The 19504-nt window shown below is 40.2% G+C and overlaps 1 protein-coding gene across 4 annotated transcripts in view; it reads right to left on the bottom strand.

The window, feature by feature from the left end:
• The window catches only part of marchf5 (membrane-associated ring finger (C3HC4) 5), a 105069-nt gene that overhangs the window by 7017 nt on the left and 78548 nt on the right, over positions 1-19504 (bottom strand). For all 4 annotated transcript variants that reach the window (XM_078223512.1, XM_078223513.1, XM_078223514.1 and 1 more), the window contains 2 exons: positions 6012-6142; positions 2150-2333 (listed from right to left, as the gene is read on the bottom strand). In XM_078223512.1, the coding sequence (XP_078079638.1) occupies positions 2150-2333; positions 6012-6142 (315 nt within the window). The remainder of the gene's footprint in view (positions 1-2149; positions 2334-6011; positions 6143-19504) is intronic.

The raw sequence follows: 19504 nt of genomic DNA, 5'->3' as shown, positions 1-19504 counted from the left end.
CCCACAACTCTCTGCACTGTACTGAGGTAGGCAAATCCAAAAGTCAAAACGCATCTGCAGCCAAGCAGTTAAAGGGTTTTTTGGCAGACAGCAAGTCTGCTCTCTAAAAAAAAAATTCCAATAGAAAGACCCAGAGGCTAGAGATCAAGTCTAAACATGATTGGGAGCAAAGAGGAATGTTAATATACATTCAAAGCAAGAAGTGTAGAGAAAAGGAACAATTGATCAAATACATAATTCTTGAAAAGTGCAAATACAGGTAGAAAAAGCTATTAGGTAGCGTGTTTCATAAAATGGAGCACATATGAAATTTGGTACGACATAACTTGAACATTGCTGAAAGAAATATGCTATTGAAGCTTTTCATCTTGCACACATCAGGACAGCTCTGAAGATAAACAGCAAAGGGAACAACCATTTATACTGCATGAGAAGAGAATGCGGATTGGCTGGCAAGCAGAGTCTGATTTGTAGAGGCATTGCCATGGAAAATGCAGCAGACAACAGCTGCCAAGTTTTTGTTTCAAATTCAAATCAGGCGGGTCAACGATTGGTAAAAGCAGGACACTTAAATATTGTGATACAAGAGCAGATCAGAGGTTTGGTATCCTGCAGCAAGTGACTCACTGCAGCCGGTTTGTTGTTTAGGGACAGTAGTCTTGGGGATAATGCTATACAACACAATGGGATGGTGTTTTTACTGAAAAGATAGATTTCATCTCCACGTGGATTTGTGGAGAAAAGATTTACCAGGATGTTGCCTGGTATGGAGGGCATTAGCTGAGGAGAGGTTGGAGAAACTGGAAGGACGGAGGTTGAGGGGTAACCGAATAGAACTTTACAAGATTATGAGGCGCATGGAAAGTGGATAGTCAGAAGATTTTTCCCAGGATGGAAGAGTCAATTACTAGGGGGCATGGGTTTAAGGTGCGAGGGGCAAGGTTTAAAGGAGATGTACCAGGCAAGTTTTTTTTTTACACACAGAGGGTGGTGGGCGCCTGGAACTCCTGCCGGGGGAGGTCACAGAAACAGATACGATAGTGACTTTTAAGGGGCGTCTGGAAAAAATACATGAATAGGATGGGAATAAAAGGAATATGGTCCCCAGAAGGGTAGAGGTTTTTAGTTCAGATGGGCAGCATGGTTGGTGCAGGTTTGGAGAGCCAAAGGGCCTGTTACAGTATTCTTCGTATAGTGGTCACTCCGACTAAAACTGTAATGGATAGATGCATCTGGGAAAGATATTGCTGAGGATAAGATCAAGGTTTTTCGCTCGTGTTGGTTCTCTCGCCATTTGCCACAGGTGCAGTCCGACAGTTACATCATCAGGACATGGCCAATTGGTGAGAAGTGGCGCTACCAAATCACCCTGTGATTGGCATACAAGTCCCCACAGAGTGCATACAATGCCGTGGATATCCTCAGTGCTTCTTTCAAGTGTTCAACATGGAGAAGTACTGATTTCTTTCAAGTGAGGATAATGGTAGGTGGTAATCAGAAGATTTCCTTGCTTATATTCAACCAGGTGCAATGAGACATAATAGGGGGACAGAATTCAATGCTGAGAACTCCCAGGATGACGCCCTCTCTATACCAAAATGCTGCCACCAGGTTCCATCCTGTTGGTGGGACAGGATATATAAAGATGAGGATGGGACAGAGTGGTGGAAAAGGCATGATTCTGTGCCAGATGTTCAGTAGGATGGACAGATGGGAGAATGGGTGGGTGGATGGGCACCCACATGATCAAAGTTGCATAAATTTTGTAGTTAGTTTCCTGATGTTCCCATCTGTATAAATGAAGCAATGAGAAACAAACACTGCAGATTCAATATTTGTATTCACAACAAATAGACAAATACTTGCAACCCACAACAATAATTCTTCGTAGGTTTTGATAAAAAATGTTTATTTTCAAACAAAAGGAATGCATAATTTACTTTGTCAGTTGTCTGAAGAACTTAATCCCATTAAAATAAATGAAAGAACCAAAATAAAAATAGCTCTGAAGTCATACAGACTTGAAACGTTAACTCAGTTTCTCTCTCCACAGATGCTGCCAAACTTGCTGAGTTTTTCCAGTATTTTTTGTTTTTATTACAACTTAATCCCATTACTTGAAATACATTGCTAGATGTATTTGGATTACCTGGAAATATACTGTTTAAAATTTGCAACTTATTGGAGTATTTTCGCCACAGTCTTAGCACATAGTCCTCCCAACGAATCATCTTTCCCAAAATAAGCATAACAGGAATGGTTGGAAGTCCAATCAAAAGAAACAGTGGGTCAGCTCTTTCCATGACATCTAGGCCTTCTTTATGTCCTACAACCTTCAAAATGCAAAAATCCACATTATCCATAATGGTAAATCCATAATAGTAATTTGGCCAATAATTACAAATGCTGAAATGGAACAAAATCAACAGTGTCACGAAACAGACAGTTTTAAGTAATGCTTATGTTTGTATTGTTGGAAATTAGAAGCAAGATAAATTTGAATTTAATTTAGTGTTTCTGTGTAAAAGAGGGTTAAAACTCTAGTTAGATTCATATTAGACAAAAGTATTCGCCTGTATGGGGGTTTTGGTTTCATTTCAAACTGTGTCAGTATTGTGATTAGAGTGCTTATGTGAAAAGCAAACAGGGCTTAGAGAAGGACTAGGCTGTTGCTTAGCAACCAGGTACCACCTTTAAGTTAGAAAGACCTTTGAGTTTAGTTTTTAAATGGATCCAAGGCAGTTGGAGTTAGATAGTGAAAGAGAAGCCAGCTCTCACAGCTCTGCCAGAAGCAGAGAAGCAGGACAACAGAGTAATGGAAAGAAAGCAAGTCTTAGAAACTAAACAACAGATAGTTCTAGAAATCAGGGAATGAAAAGAGAAGTCCAGGCAACCTGAAGTCAAAGGGACAAAGGAACGGAAAACCAAACAAAGATATTATTCAAAGTTGTCTGATCAAAGACAGAGGGTGGTGGATGGATGGAAAATTTTCAGATTGGAGGCAGGTTGCTAGCGGAGTGCCGCAGGGATCAGTGCTTGGTCCTCTGCTCTTTGTGATATTTATTAATGACTTAGAGGAGGGGGCTGAAGGGTGGATCAGTAAATTTGCTGATGACACCAAGATTGGTGGAGTAGTGGATGAGGTGGAGGGCTGTTGTAGGCTGCAAAGAGACATAGATAGGATGCAAAGGTGGGCTGAAAAATGGCAAATGGCGTTTAACCCTGATAAATGTGAGGTGATTCATTTTGGTAGGACTAATTTAAATGTGGATTACAGGGTCAAAGGTAGGGTTCTGAAGACTGTGAAGGAACAGAGAGATCTTGGGGTCCATATCCACAGATCTCTAAAGGTTGCCACTCAAGTGGATAGAGCTGTGAAGAAGGCCTATAGTGTGTTAGCTTTTATTAACAGGGGGTTGGAGTTTAAGAGCCGTGGGCTTATGCTGCAACTGTACAGGACCTTGGTGAGACCACATTTGGAATATTGTGTGCAGTTCTGGTCACCTCACTATAAGAAGGATGTGGAAGCGCTGGAAAGAGTGCAGAGGAGATTTATCAGGATGCTGCCTGGTTTGGAGGGTAGGTCTTATGAGGAAAGGTTGAGGGAGCTCGGGCTGTTCTCTCTGGAGCGGAGGAGGCCGAGGGGAGACTTAATAGAGGTTTATAAAATGAGGAAGGGGATAGATAGAGTGAACGTTCAAAGACTATTTCCTTGGGTGGATGGAGCTATTACAAGGGGGCATAACTATAGGGTTCGTGGTGGGAGATACAGGTAGGTTCTTTACGCAGAGAGTGGTTGGGGTGTAGAATGGACTGCCTGCAGTGATAGTGGAGTCAGACACTTTAGGAACATTTAAGCGGTTATTGGATAGGCACATGGAGCACACCAGGATGATAGGGAGTGGGATAGCTTGATCTTGGTTTCAGATAAAGCTCGGCACAATATCGTGGGCCGAAGGGCCTGTTCTGTGCTGTACTGTTCTATGTTCTAAAGTTAAAGAAAGGGGCAGAGGCTCTGAGTTAAAGACTGAGTTGTAGAGTGCAGACCTGGTGAAGTTGGTTAGTCAGAAGCCAGATATCTGAAGCAATCTTAAGGTTGGTGATTTTAGTACAGCTTATAATGCAGCAGTGTCCCATTAAAAGTGGCTGAAGATCATGTGGAAGCTTGAATACATGTGGCAATTCACGGCAGAGTAATACTGGAAGGAGAGTTGGAAATCTTGGAAGTGAATCCTTGCTGAAAACGGCTGAGGGAAAGCATTTGGACGATGATTCTAGACATGTCTTTGAAAGTGGAGTTTGGGAAAAACTTGTGTTTGCGTGTGGGAGCCAGGGACCAGTGTGGCCAGTTGACTCCGTATAATAATCATCTAGGGCAATTTGAGGAGAAATCCTCAGAAGTTCGACTGGATGGCATCTGCCGCATGGTTTCAGAGTGGGGCGTGTCTGACCACAGTTGGCCTGTTGGTTTAGATAGTGTATTTAGTGAGAACATTACAGCACAAGATGTATATTGTAACCTGTGTTATTCTTACAATCTGCATACATGTGAAGAAATAGGTGGGGTGAAGGAGTGTTCTAATATATTCAAATTTTTCATGTTTAATAATTTTTTTTTGGTTGCCAAACAGTCCTGTGGCTCTGTTCACCCATGTTTTTTATAAAAATTAAAAGCTAGTCTTTTGAGCCAGAGCTCCATTCTGGGACCTTCTCGTTCTGTAGTATCAATTGGGATTGTAACAACTGGTCTAACTAATATAGCAGGTATTAATTTCAATGTTTCAGAATTTTCTAATTTCACAGAAACAGAAAGTTTTATAGTGTTTTAATTCTACAAAATGTATGTATTCATTTGGAAATAAAAACCTAGGATTAAAACAGTGGTATGTGAAAATGAATTACATGTAGAGTAACAGTCGTTCTTAATAAAGTGCAGATAGCCTTGGAGAATTTCAGAGAAATGAGTCACAATTTACCATGCAAACACTGCTTAGGTAACCAGCAATACCATTCTTTTCTTCTATGCCACAAGAATATTAACACAGTAAACAAATTTTTAAAACAACATAGTGAAGATCAAATATAATGTGGGGAAGTGTGAGGTGCTTCATTTTGGTTGTAAGAATAGAAAAGCAGATTTTTTTTTAAGGCGGGGGACTTATAAATATTGACGTTGAGCGAGACTGGGTGTCCTTGTGCAGGAACTCAAGTTAGCATACACGTACAAGCAATTAGGAAGGCAAATGGTATGACGCCCTCTGCAAGGTGACTGGAATACAGGAACGAAGAAATCTTACTAAATGATACAGGGTTTTTCTGAGACTGCATTTGGAATTCTATGTGCAATTTTGGTCTCCATATCTTAGGAAGGATATACTTGCATTGAAGGCAGTACTGTGAAGGTTGATTAGATTAGTCCCTGCGAAGAGAGGACTATCCTATGATGAGATCCTGAGTGAACTGGTCCTATAATCTCTGGAGTTTGGAAGAATGAGAGGTGATCTTATTGAAACATAAAAGATTCTGAAGGGGCTTGACAGGGTAGACACCACAATTGTTTCCACTGGTTGGGGAATCTAGGACATGGGCATAGTCTCAAGATATGGGATTGACAATTTAGGATTGAGATGAGGAGAAATTTGTTTACTCGATTGTGAATCTTTGAATTCTTTGCCCCAAAGGATTGTGGATGCTCCACTATTGAATATATTTAAGGTTGGGATATGCAGATTTTTGGTCTCACTCAGGGTTTCAAGGGATATGGGGAGCTGGCAAAGAAGTAGAATTGAAGCCCCAGATCAGCCATGATTGCACTGAAAGGCAGAGCAGGCTTGAAGCGCTGTATGGCCTTCTCCTGCCATCTCTTATGTTATGATAACAATTGCATCTCAAGGATTTTCTAGATTTTAAATTTATTTTTGCATGCAGCATACTTGCCAAAGCATAACCACCAACAAACAAAAGAAAATTCAAGATACTTTCACAGATACATGCAAATCACTGTATGTTACCTGCATAACAGTCACAGCTCCATAGGTAACAGCTGTCCAATAGATTGAACCCACCATGATCCCAGCAGCTGCAAAGGGGCATGCTTTCGAGATGAGGCGGTCTGCAAGATCCAATACGTAAACAACCGGACCTAAAACAAGGGGAAAAACATAACATTAAAGGAAATGGATGAGTGATTGTAAAATCAAACTTTACAAAAGGAAAATAAAACAATTAATATTAAGAATAATTAACATAAGAATATTAAGGTGATTAAGAATAAACCAAAAGGTCAAGCTTGTAAATATTACATTTCATGTACTATCCTCAGATACCTCTTCTTTAGGCTTTCATCTCCAACAGCCATTTTTAAAGGGCGAGAGGTTAAAAATACACTCGTGCATTTTTGCACAATAAAGGTTAATAGGAATAGGTTTCAAAAAACATATGGTTCCTCTCCAGATCCACAACATTGCAGTTTATGTGGGCTGTCTAGATTTTTGTTTCCATTGAAGAAAATGTGACAATTCAAACCCTGAACCCTTACGTGGTGCTCCCTAGCCCTTCTAGGCTGTTTGCGTCTTTTGTGCCTATTATAAACAAAGACCATTGACTTGGATTCTAGTAGGTCACCTTGGGCTCGGAATGCAAGATACAATTTTCTTTTGGAAATGACATGCTGGTTGAAACTATTTTATTTTGTTACATTATAAAGGTCGCATCAGAATTGTAGAAATTGGCAGCATGGAAGGTGACCTACTGGCTCATTGAGTTTGCACTAGTCTTAAACTAATGCCATAGTCGTGCTCTCTCCACACCCTTCTACATCTTCCTCTGCTTCAAATGCCTTTCTGCTGTCCCGAGATGCCATAGTTGATGCCTCAACTACTCCCTATGGCAAAACACTCATGTTCTTACATTACATGAAGAAATTTCCCCTAATCATTCTTCTCACTGCGCGAGGATCTGAAACAGACCCCTTTTCATCAACTTTCAATCAAAGAGAATTGTCTTTTCATATTCAGTGTCAAAATATTTAATGATTTAAAAGATCTCTCAATATTCTTTGCACCAACAAACTGTTTCATTATCTCAAGTCTCTGCTCATAACCACAGATTTCCATTCCTAGCATCAACACTGGTTAATCTGTGCTACATATTCTTTATAGCTTTAATGTATTTTTTCTCATGTGGCAATTAAAACTGCACACTCTCCTCTGGTGCCGTGTAGAAACTTAGGGCCCCTTTTTACAGTAAAGCACAATGCTATAGACCTTTTTATGGCTTTATATACTGGCATTTTCAAATCACAATTCTGTATTTGTACCCTTTTTAGCTCATTCTGCCGCTTCGCATTTTCCAGTGCATTTCAGTTGAGTTTATAATGCTTCCCTGGGTTTTTCTCATGCCACCTGTGTTCCCGTTCTTGCTAACTCTTCCATGCCAAACGTCCTACCTCTCTCGGTCGATATAAAAAAATCCTTATGGTACTATTTGAAGAGAGGCAAAAGTTTTACTCGTGTCCTAGTCAACACCACCAAATCATATGCAACTTTGCTCCTGCATAAATTGTCTATGTATTTGTTAGGTAGAAAATCTAGATAGCACATCAAAAAGTAATCAACTGGTCGTGAAGCAATTTGGGATGGTCGAAGGATGTGAAAGTCACTTTATAAATTCAAATTCTTTCTTTCATTTCAAAATATGCTGGTTGCCAAACCTTCCAATTTTGAGAGATCAAAAAAATTGGTATCTTGTCCTCAGAGGGTGATTGACCTATGGAACAAGATTCTGGAGACTGAGCCCATCATGAAGATGTTGCATAGATTCCTGCAAAGCAAGATGAGTACTGCATATGAAAGGATTTGAAAAGCAGGAATTTTTTTTTCTAGATAATAATGGTGAACCTGGAATTTCCCAATTATCTACAAAGGGTCAGTGAGGAACATTTGTCAAGACATTTCACAAATTGGTCGCTTTGTTCTCGTGTCTTTGAGCAAGAGACAGAGGGGGAGAGGGAGATTGCGAATGTGTGAGTACACAAGCATGAGGGCGGTGGCGAGTGGAGTAGACTAAGCAGCAGATGCATGGAATGAAATCAAAGGATAGAGAATAAATGTGGTCCAAGGCTTTTTTTTCCATCTTGTAATATATAAACTTTTGTTCTTAAAAGGCCATTCTCACACTAAAGTGAGTCGAACACTAACCCTTGAGGCTGATTACTTCGAGCTCTGCAAAATACATTAGTCATAATCTTCTGTTTCCCATCCATCAATTAACTTTCATGATGCCCATTCTCTCTTATAGCACACTTTTGTAACTGGCCTATACCAAGACGCTTTATTGAATGCATTCTGAAAGGTTAAAGTGCGGGGAAAAGCTTGGCAGAAGGGAGCATAATGTGAGAAATTGTGAACTTGACCAGTTTAATAGGAAGAATAGAAAAGTGGTGTTATTTAAATGCTAAACTCTGCAGCACAGAGGATTCTGGATGTCCTGGTACATGAATCACAAAAGGTTAGTATGCAAGTGATAAAGGTGACAAACAGAATGTTGGCATTCATTGCAAAAGCTATGGAGTACAAAAGTATTACATTTTGTTACAATTGTACAGGGCATTGGTGAGACCACATCTGGAGTACAATGTACAGTTTTGGTCTTCCAAACTAAGGATATAATTGCATTAGCAGTTCAGAGAAGGTGCTCTCACTTGATTCCTGGCATGAAGGGGTTACCTTATGAGGAAAGGTTTGACAGGTTGAACCTGTATCCACTGGAATTTAGAAAAATGAAAGTGATCTTATTGAAACATACAAATCCTGAGGTGAACTGACAAGGTGGATACTGAGAGGATATTTCCCCTAATGGGAGAGACTAGAACTAGGGGACACACTAAAGATAAGGGGTCTCCCATTTAAGACACAGATTAGGAGAATTTATCATCTGTGAGGATTGCTGGTCTGCTCAATTCTCATTCCCAGTGAGCAGTGGCAACAGAGTCATTGAATATTTGTAAGGCCAAGTTAAATAGATCCCCAAGTGACAAAGGAGTCAAAGGATATAGGAGTAGACAGGAAAGTGGAGCTCAGTTCACAATCAGATCAGCCATGATCTTATCAAATGGTGGAACAGGCTCAGGGGACAAATTGATTTTTCTGGCTAACATTTTCTCGGGACCAGAAGATCTGGGCCATTGTCTGTAACTGTTGAAAACAGCTATTTAACCCATCAAAAATTAGGCTCAACATGGTTGAGAAATACTAAAGTTGCCACAGAAAATAAATCCTTTTTGAGCATTTAAATGAATTAAGTTACCTAGCCTCTCTCTATAACTCAAGAAAAAATTACTTGCTGATACAAATGCTTAAGCAGGATTGACAGAATCACTTGACAGGATGGAACTGGAAGAAAGTTGGTAAACAGACTCGCGGCACAGTACTGATGATCATATGACCATATTTTTAGGATGAATGTGAAGTGCACCAACAGCTGATTCCTAGGCAAATTCAGTAATGTGACTGTACTGTCAACAGTAATGTCAGTGCCAAAACTCCTTCAGATCCAGGGGCTGCATGTCTGCTTGAGCAAGACAAACACCACGTGGATACATGATTAGCACAGGACTGCAGCTGTTCAAGGAGGAGGCACCAAGGTTTGGCAATGAGACATGGACGACAGGGCCTACAACCTCAAGACAAACAGTAAAACAAAACCATGCAGCTACATCAATTTGAACAAAATCCTGAAGCAAAGCAGTAACACAGGATCACACGGTTTGTTAGCAGCTGGTGAAAGATGGAGGTTGCAATTTGAGCCAAATCTGAGTAACTCAAATTTTGCATTCAATGCTCAACATATTCACTGATGTTGAATCATTTGCTTAATTTTCAAAAGCACTATATGTTATATTAATACCCTCTATACAAAGATAATTATTTTGTGAAATGTTTCTCAAGTGCCATGGTGAAAATATGTCATGCATTGAGTCAGCCCCATGGCCCAGCAGGTTAGGAAACTAACACTACACTCCAACACAGAGTATTTGATCTCAGCAGAACATTTTAGTTAGAGGCAATTGAAATTATGTCCTTTTCCACAAAAGAGTGAAAATCAGAGGGTGAGTCAATCTACCCATCTCTTAGCAGCTGGTTCCAGCCAGTAGGGACCTGGCAGCAGACTGGCTATGTTTTGAGCTGTGGAATGACAAACATCATGTGGGGCTGAAAGCTCAGAGAATGTTGGATAAAAATATTTAAGTACGTTGTATTAAAGATTTAGTGTCTGAATCAATGATTAAACAGAAATGTAAAAGTACAAATCAATTACTTTTCTTTTTAAAGCAGAGTTTGCAAATATCCTTTAAACCAAAGATACAAGCTTTTAGTGAACTATTTAGGCACATTAAATGGACTATACTTACCCATAGCATGCTAGACAAGGTCATATTTCCTGCACTATGCTGTTTCAGCAGTGGTTAATTTAAAAAAAATAAACAAGGAACAAAGGGTCAGGTTATGTTGATTGCTTCTGGAAGTTCACTTCTCTAATATTCATTAACTTGAACAAGTGTGTGCCAAAAACAGATATTTCTAGTTTGAGCTAAGGGGGAGAACAGAGCAAAAGATCTATGAATAAACAGCGATTAATAAAGCTAATAATTTTTGTTCAAGTTCATTAGCATTAAACATATGTATGGAACTCCATCACAGGTACAAAGGTCAGTAAGGACAAAAGTGAGGTTGAACTACAAGTGACTAAATATAACCTCTCACCATACACACATCATGCTGAAATTGCATGGCGCATTAATTCCATCCAGCAGGGGTCACAAAGACCTCACAAAGCTAATATTCCTTTTTTCCTGCTCTTTGCAGTGGAAAAACAAATGCACAGTTCAAAAAATTTCTCCAAATAGGACGTATGGCAAAACTGTAATTGTATTTTCAAAAATGATTTAGTCCTGTTAAAAGTGTAAACACATCCTGAGGAATTAAGCTTTCATCAGAAATACTAAACTGAAGAAACCTTAACCACATTTATGATGTCACTATACATAGTGATCAGAGGTGATAGGAAGAATTGCTATCTTGAAATCCTTTTCATAGTTCTGTGCTGCTTCCAGATTTTGAAATATCAGGGTTATTGAAATGTCAGAAATGTAAATACTTTCCTGTATCTCATTGACTAAATCTATATATCATCTCCAAGTTGGGTGCATCCAGCTTCAGCATCAAAACCCTTTGACTTGCAGAATTCTGATTCAGCTACATGGGAGGTCTTGTGGCACAGTGGGTCGTATCCCTACCTCTCGAGTCAGAAACTCTGGGTTCAGGTCCCACTCCAGGACCTGATGGTCAAGGAACGTGTTCAGAACATGGCCAACAGGTCACCTTTCAACAAACGCCAATGGATGATGGAAGAGAAGGAAAGATTCCTGGTCAATCATCACATCCATGTGATAGAACAACATGTGTCTACCATCACTGTCCAGAGCTCCAGGCTACAATAAGCATGCAAAAGTGTATGTTGCCAAAGCAACTTGGATTCCTTGGTGGACGGGTTGACTCAGTTGGCTGGGAGGCTACTGTGAATCAGATTGGTACCAACAGCACAGGGTTCAATCCCCATTCTGGCTAGGGTGGATTCAGCACCTGCGCCTTGCTCCACCTATGGTGGACATAAAGGTGCTGTGGGTCAGATCTACCTTCGGGCAGAGAGCTCAAGCAGAAGGAAAAGATTCACAACACACCTTTTTGCTTTATTACATCCTGTGTTACAGTAACATTGTATCCTGTGTTACAGTAGTAACACAAGTGTCAATTTTAGTAAACCTGATAGTTCATTACAGCTTAGGTCTTGGGAACGTCAGTCGACTGCATTTACTTGCAAACAAACCAGCCTATTTCTTGTAAACAAACAAATACTTTGTTTCCACAGATTGAGTGTGATAATTTGACCACTATGCATGCAACTGTGGAAAAAGCATGGAAAAGATTAGTTTTGGATTCCTTCAGCAAAAAGCCATTTCTCACGTGATGGCCAAGTAGTCACCCACCTAAAGTTCTACAGTTTCCAGCTGATGTTTCATTTTGTCATTTTCAGAGGGAACTGCTGTCATGATGTGCTAGCTGCAAATCTTTGTACCTGCATTTGCTGTCACAATCAGAAGGGCAATTAACTGGTCTGGAATGACAGGTGGCAGTCAGGGAGACCATTAAAAATGAACATCTTGAGATTTCTACCATCACTTACATCATTGATAGGGGGCAGCTCCCACTGCACTGGCCATTTAGCATTTAACCATCTGTTTAGCTGCCTCGTGTGTTTCACTGACTGATCAACTCCACCCCTTCCACCGCTTAATATGCCATTTTTCCTAATTTGATTTGAGCTTGTAAATCTAAATTATCAATACAACTTGAATTAAAAAACCCAGCACTGATTCCAGGGGAAATCACTCAGCACTTCCTACATTACATACTAACATCATTTCTCCAACAAGTACTGCTGTTCCTTTTCCTTCAGCCAATTTCTTACCTGGTTCTTCATCTTGAATTCCATTCGTTTAAGCTTACGTATTTGCCTTTCAGAAGGAACTTTGTCAAAATTGGAGATAGCCTGGTATTAATTTGAATACATGTCAATTATCTTGGTGATTTGAGGGCTTTCCAAGTAGGAAGAGAACATCAATTTGAATAATCAGGTTAATGCTGCCACTTAAGTTGAGGCATTGTTATTTGTTTAAACCATAATCAATTACACGTAACAAACATGGGCTGGAATTCTCCGGCTGTTAGCTAGTGTTTCCTGGCAGTGTGGGATAGCTATAATGGGAAATCCCATTGACAGCAGTGGGTCAGAAGATTCTGCCGCTAACAAAGAGCGCGCAACCTCTCGCTGCCAAGAAACCCACTGCTGATGGGATGCCAGAGGATTCCAGCCATGGACTAAAGCAGGAAAGACTTTAAAGTTATTTAAATCTTGATTCGCACCAAAGAGGATGAAATTCAAACCGGCAAGTTTCACAATCATATTGTCGGTGTAAATTAATTTAACATTCAAAAAGCCTCCCTACATATTAATTATCTGAAAGGGGAATATCTGAAAGGGGAAATTATAGACCTTGTAACATTAGCTCATCTATTTAGCTATAATACATCTCTTTCTTTACAAGCTACTGTCTAGATTTATCTGGATTAAATCTATGATGCTTTCCAATTACGCTTAACTATTCCAAATAGCAAATTAGTGTCAAATGATTGCCAGTGCATTGGTGGTGGTGGTGGTGGGCTTAAATATATGAAATGTTAAAAAGAAACTCAGTTGGAAACCAGTGATCATTGTATCATAAGGCACAAGTTAGTTACGAGAAAGAACAAGGATCAGAGTCAGAATAATTAATTGGAGAAGGGCCAATTTCAATAGAGAGAGAATGGATCTGGCCCAGGTAAACTGGAACCACAGATTGGCAAGCAAAGCTTTAAAGGAATAATAGGTTGCCTTTTAAGAGGAGCTGGTTCAGGTGCAGTCATGGTACATTCCCATGAGGTAGGACAAGCTACAGCTCCCTGGATGAAGTAGGATTAGAAGAGTAAGATGGAACAAAAAGAGGTGTGCATAAGACTGATGTCATGTTGATAAAGCAAATGAGAACCAAACTGAACACAGAAAGTTCACTTTGGCCTTTTGGCTAAAATCAAGCAACAGATCAAGCCCATGATGTGCTGCAACGCTTTATCAGCTTGGATATTGTTTGTCTCTCGTGGGGTCCATGAATTGGATTAAATTGGATTGTAAGTTTGTTTTTTGGAGCAAACAAGGAATGCAACTGGGTCTGCTCAGTCTACTCTGAGCATTGGCTTTGTAACTTTAAGGATGGAGTAAAAGTTAAAAAAAATAAAGTTTGTTCTTCACTTCCCTTACGAAATGAAAGCAAGAGAGTATGAGAAAAGACAAGGAACTTAAATAAAAGGAAACCCAAAAGTCTTAATTAGGAATATAAATAGTATGAGTGACAAAAATTAGGGACTAAAAAGATGATTTACACATGGAGCCACAGTGCATGGCTGAGGTACTAAATGAGTACTCTGCACCAAGATGCTGCCAAAGTCATAATGGAAAAAAGAGGTAGTTGAGACACTGAATGAGGTAAAAATAGAAAGAGATGATTTTCTTCTCCTTAGGCAGTCCCTTGGAGCCAAGGATGACTTGCTTCCACATTAAAAATGAGCTCTCAGGTGACTGCGAACTACCAACGTAGGCCTCATGCTTTCGTATGCCTCGGTGAATGTGGCGTCGACGGCTGAGAGCTCAGCCTCAAGAATGGGTGCAGCATTGTCTGCATACTGTAGTTCCATGATAGAGGATGGGATGTCCTCGAATCTGGCCTGCAGACAGCAGAGGTTGAACAGATTCTGGTTTGTTGTCTAGTTTGGCTCCACTCCAGCAAGGAGCTTGCTGAGGGTGAAAAGAAACATTGCAGCAAAATTGAGAAGAGAGTTGGTGCGATGACACAGCCTTGCTTGACCCCAGTCCGAACGCAAATTGGATTTGTGGTGAATCAGCTGCTCAGGATCATGGATGCAATTGATTAAAGGAAGACTCTTGTGATGACCTTCCTTGTGGCCGACAGCAGGGAAATTCCTCTGAAGTTACTGCAGTTGGATTTGTCACCTTGCTTGAAGGTGGCCATGATCATGGTGGCCCTGGGATCTTCTGACATGTTCTCCCCCTTCAAGATCAGGAAAATTAGGTCATGTGTTCATGCCAATAATGCTTCACCACCATGTTTTAATGTTTCAGTGGGGATTCCATCTGCTCTTGATGCCTTGTTCTTTAGGTGTTGGCTGGCCTTTTCTACCTTGGGCAGGCTGGGTTGAGTCGAGATGGTGGTGGGTAGCATGTTTTGGGATGAAGTCGAGGACACTCCCATTGACGCAGAGTTTTTGTTAAGGAGGTCTTCAAAGTGCTCCTTTCAGCAGGCGCTGCCTCTGTTATTCACGAGTACCTCTCCATTCTTAGCCAGTAGTGTGTAGTAGTGCTTGGGGTTGTAAGTGGTCTTGACTGCACTAAAGAAACGTTGTGCGTTTTGGTTGTCAGCTAACAGCTGGATCTCCTGCAATTTCTCCACTCACCATCCATTCTTTAGGTCATGGGCTTTTGGCTGCACCTCAGCCTTCAGCCCTCCATAGAGCTAAAGAGGAGGTATTAGAAAAGGTAGGCTGCATTTCTAAAGTTGATAAGTCACCAGGTCTGAACCAGATCCATCTGAGGATATGAGGGAAGTAAAAGTGGAAACTATGGAGGCACAGGCCATTATCTTGCAATCCTCCTTGGAGTGGTGCCACAATTACATGGTTAAGGTTAGAAACTTTAGGTCAGTAAGATTAATCTCAACAGTAGGAAGCTTTTAGAAATGACAACCTGGGTCAGTCACTTTGATAAACATGGACTAATTAAGGAAATGATGTGGAGATGCCGACGTTGGACTGGGGTAAACACAGTAAGGAGTCTAACAGGTTGGACTTTAACCTGGTGTTGTTAGACTCCTTACTAATTAAGGAAAGCCAGCATTGATTGTTAAGAGCAGATAGTGTTTAACCAACTTACTTGAGTTTTTTTGTTTGATGAGGTACAGGTAACCTTTTTGATGAGGATAATGCAGTTGATGCGCCATACTTGGACTTCCAAAAGACACTTGCTAAAGTGCTACATAACGGGCTTGTCAGCAAAGTTAAAAACCATGGAATAAAAGAGACAGTGGCAAAATGGATACAAAGCTAGCTGAGTGACAGGAAGCAGAATAGTGGTGAATGGTTGTTTTCTGGACTGGAGGAAGGTGTGCAGTGGGGTTCCCCAGGAATCAGACCACTGCTTTTCTTGATAAGATACTAATGACCTGAACTTGGGTGTGCAAGGCCCAATTTCAAAATTTGCAGATGACACAAAACTTCAAAATATTGAAACTGTGATAGACTTCAAGAGGTCATAGGTTAGTGGAATAGGCAAACAGGTAGCAGGTGAGATTTAATGCAGAGAAATGTGAAATGATAAATTTTGGGAGGAAGAATGAGAGACCATTTAAATAAAAGGATACACTCAAAGGGTGCAGGTGCAGATGGTCCAGGGGACAAATGTGCACAAAATGAAGATGTCAGTGGGGAAGTGGTTAATAAGGCATGCAAGAGCCCAAGATTTCTACAGGCATAGAGTAAAAATGCACTGAGGTACATGGTGAGAGACAACATTTTTAAAAAGGTTCAATTGGAGTCGCGTGTCCAATTCTGGGCACCACACTTCAGCCATGATGTGAAGGCCTTGGAGAGCGGGCAGAAAAGATTTACAAGAATTGTTCCAAGGATGAGGAACTTCAGCTACAAGAATGATTGGAGAAGCTGGAGCTGTTCTCCTTCAAGAAGGTTTAAGAGGAGATTTGATAGAGGAGTTTGGTGAGGGTTCTGGACAGAGTAGATGAGGAGAAACTGTTCCCAACAGAAGGGTTGAAAGCCAGAGGGCACTAATTTAAAATGAATAGCAAAAGAGCCAAAGGTGACACAGGGGGAAAAAAATTGAATGTACTGTCCGAGAACGTGAAGGCAAATTCAATCAGGGCTTTCAAGAGAGCATTAGATAATTATCTGGAAAAATAAATTGTAGGGTTATGGGAAAAAGACAGGGGAGTGAAACAACTGAGTTGCTCTTTTAGAGAGGAGACATGCTCACAATGGGCTCCTTCTATACTGTAACTACTCGATGATAGATTGCAATTTCAGTATCCAGTTTGACCCTGAGCTAAGCTTCAAACCATACAAAGGCATCAACATCATCTATACACTCAAATTCACCTGTCCAAACCCCAATTCCACTGAAACTTGCAATCTACGAGTACCATCGCAAGTCTCGACTTTCCTTGCTGGCTTCAAACTCCACAGCACATGAACCCTAAATAACTTTGTCAGCTGCATATCTTATCCTGTATGAAATCCAGCTTCCAATCCCAATTCCCCAATGAATGGATTTCAAATTTCTCATTCTACATTATAAAATCCTTTGATTTATTTCCTTCACCCCTGCCATTGTATCCTCCTCCAACAATATAGCTTGTACCTTTCACTCGCAGGTCTGGGTTACTGTGCAGACACAAGTTATTTCTTACACCTTTTTCTTCAAAAAAAAACTATGAATTGGTTGTTTGCAGCAATGTTGCTTGACAATGGTTTTGAAATCTTTCCAGTTGTAATACAAGTCTACACCTCAGAGTCAATAGCTAAACAACTTAAAACACATCCTGGAAAAACGCTTTGTGAACAAAGGACAAGGCCATGGATGTATGATGAAACAATCTATTCAAGCAAATGCTTTCCACACACAATGCAAAAATCAACACATCTTCCAAATCAAAAGATCAAGATCTCACCTGGACTCAAGTCAGGTTAAAACCAGTGCCGCAGAAATTTAATCCCTCTTCAAACAGGTAAATAATTGTAATGGCTCACACTAAACAATAGTTATCCAACAATAGCTAAAAAAAATACTTTCCTGATTAGGGATGATCAGACCAACATTCACACACAGGACCCTGCTGCCAACTTTCTAGAAGTATAAGATGTGCAGCTCAGAATTGAATCCCAGAAAGGATAACTTAAAAGCAAAATACCGCAGACATCGTTCTGATGAAGGATCACAGACTTGATATGTCAGAGTCAACCCTGTTTTTCTCCATGGCTCCTGCCTGATGTGTACATGTGCATTTACACACATACATTAGCACAACTGATCTAAATCAAAATCATCCCCTGGTCTAACTACTGCTTGCATTCACTGATCCTTTGATCTGTCCTAGTGAAGTAATAGATCTGTTTCTGGATTGCATGAGAGGTTTCATCTTCTTCAGTTAGATCTACTCACCATCTTGGTTCACTTATATCTGCTACTCTGCTGTCTCTTGTAGCAATTCTACCTATAGCATATGATGTTCTGATTAGTTAAGCATTCTATGCCAATTTTACATTGGACAATTTCATGGTCACTTTTTACTCCTATCAGCTTTTAATTGCCAGATTTGCTTTTTAAAAAAAAACTTAACCAAACTCAAATTCTCAAACTGCCATTGTGGAATTCCAACTCATGTTCTTTGGGCTATTGGTTCAGATCCTTGGATAAACTGTGCAATAATGGCCGCTACATTACCATACCTTGCACAATATTAGAATAGGCTGATGTCCTGTGCTTGTAAATGTTCTTAAAATAGGATACATGAAAGCCTATGCAGTTCTATCTCAAACTGCTAATGGGGGCACATTTGCAGTTGTATTCTCATGGGCTAGTAAACTAACCAATGTTACACAGAGAAACTTATGGCCTCCTCCTTTGCCGTAAGTTTGCAATTTTTCAAAAACCAAACAGATAATACAAATGGCTATTTACAATGGTTTGTTTAATGGAAAAATAATCTGCATTATTCAGCATGTGATTGCCGAAATCATTAGTCATTACTTCCTAATTGAAAAAGGAGTCTTCTTTGGTCTCATATTCTGCCAGGCACAAAGTGCCTCCAAGCTAAGCAAACATTTAAAGTATTGAGGAAATTTTTCTGCACAAAATATACTGTGAATGCAATAAAACCAATGTAAATAATTATAAAATGTATTTAAATAATTATAAAACAAGCATCTACTGCATGTCACATTTTTTAGCATCACTTCTGAAATTGTGATTCAGAGATAGTGGACCTCTACAGCAGTGGTGCCGCTGTTTAGAATGCAACTAGACCAGATAAATAATGTACAGGCTGACGTCAAAGAGTTAGCTTTTTCCAGGTGAATGAGCTGTTCAGATCACAGCTGTGCATGCCACTGTCGGAAGCATTAAAACATCTCCCAGACATTTCAGACATATGCTGACCTCATTGTCATATCTATCACACAAGCTATTCTAAGACATGAATACATTTAAGAATAGTTTGGACATACAACATTTACTCCATATTTTAGTCTTTGACTGACCTTAAAAAGCGCTGGTAGAGAGAAACAAAGTCAATGGTCGGTACCTTCCAACTGTTCAGTGGTGGGATTTTTTGGTCCCGCTAGTGGCAGACCTCCACTGCAGCGAGGGGTGCATTCAAGAGGAAACCCCGTTGACAATGGCAGGACCAGGGGATCCTGCAGCTAGAAGGGCTGCCTCCTGCCACCACTAAACACATGGCAGATTGGGCAGCTAATCCCACCCAATGTTGCAGGTCAATGATGACCCTCGATCATCTGAAACAGTAACTCTGTTTCTCTCAACAGTTACTGCCTGATCTGAGTATTTCCACCATTTTCTGATTTTATCAGATTTCCAGCATCAGCACAGCTTTTCTTGTTTTTAAAAAATGTTAGCTTTGGCTCAGTTATAGCACTTTCGCCTTAATTCTTATGGTCAACAGGTCAAATTCCAGTCCAGAAATTTGAACACTATCGAGCCTAAGACGTCTGCACATTAACGAGGGAGAGCTACATTGTCAAGGATGCAG

This window comes from Mustelus asterias, chromosome 11 (genome assembly GCF_964213995.1).
Source record: "Mustelus asterias chromosome 11, sMusAst1.hap1.1, whole genome shotgun sequence".
Taxonomy (NCBI): Eukaryota; Metazoa; Chordata; class Chondrichthyes; order Carcharhiniformes; family Triakidae; genus Mustelus; species Mustelus asterias.
Note: the sequence above shows the minus strand (reverse complement) of the source record. Positions and strands in the feature narration are given on the sequence as shown.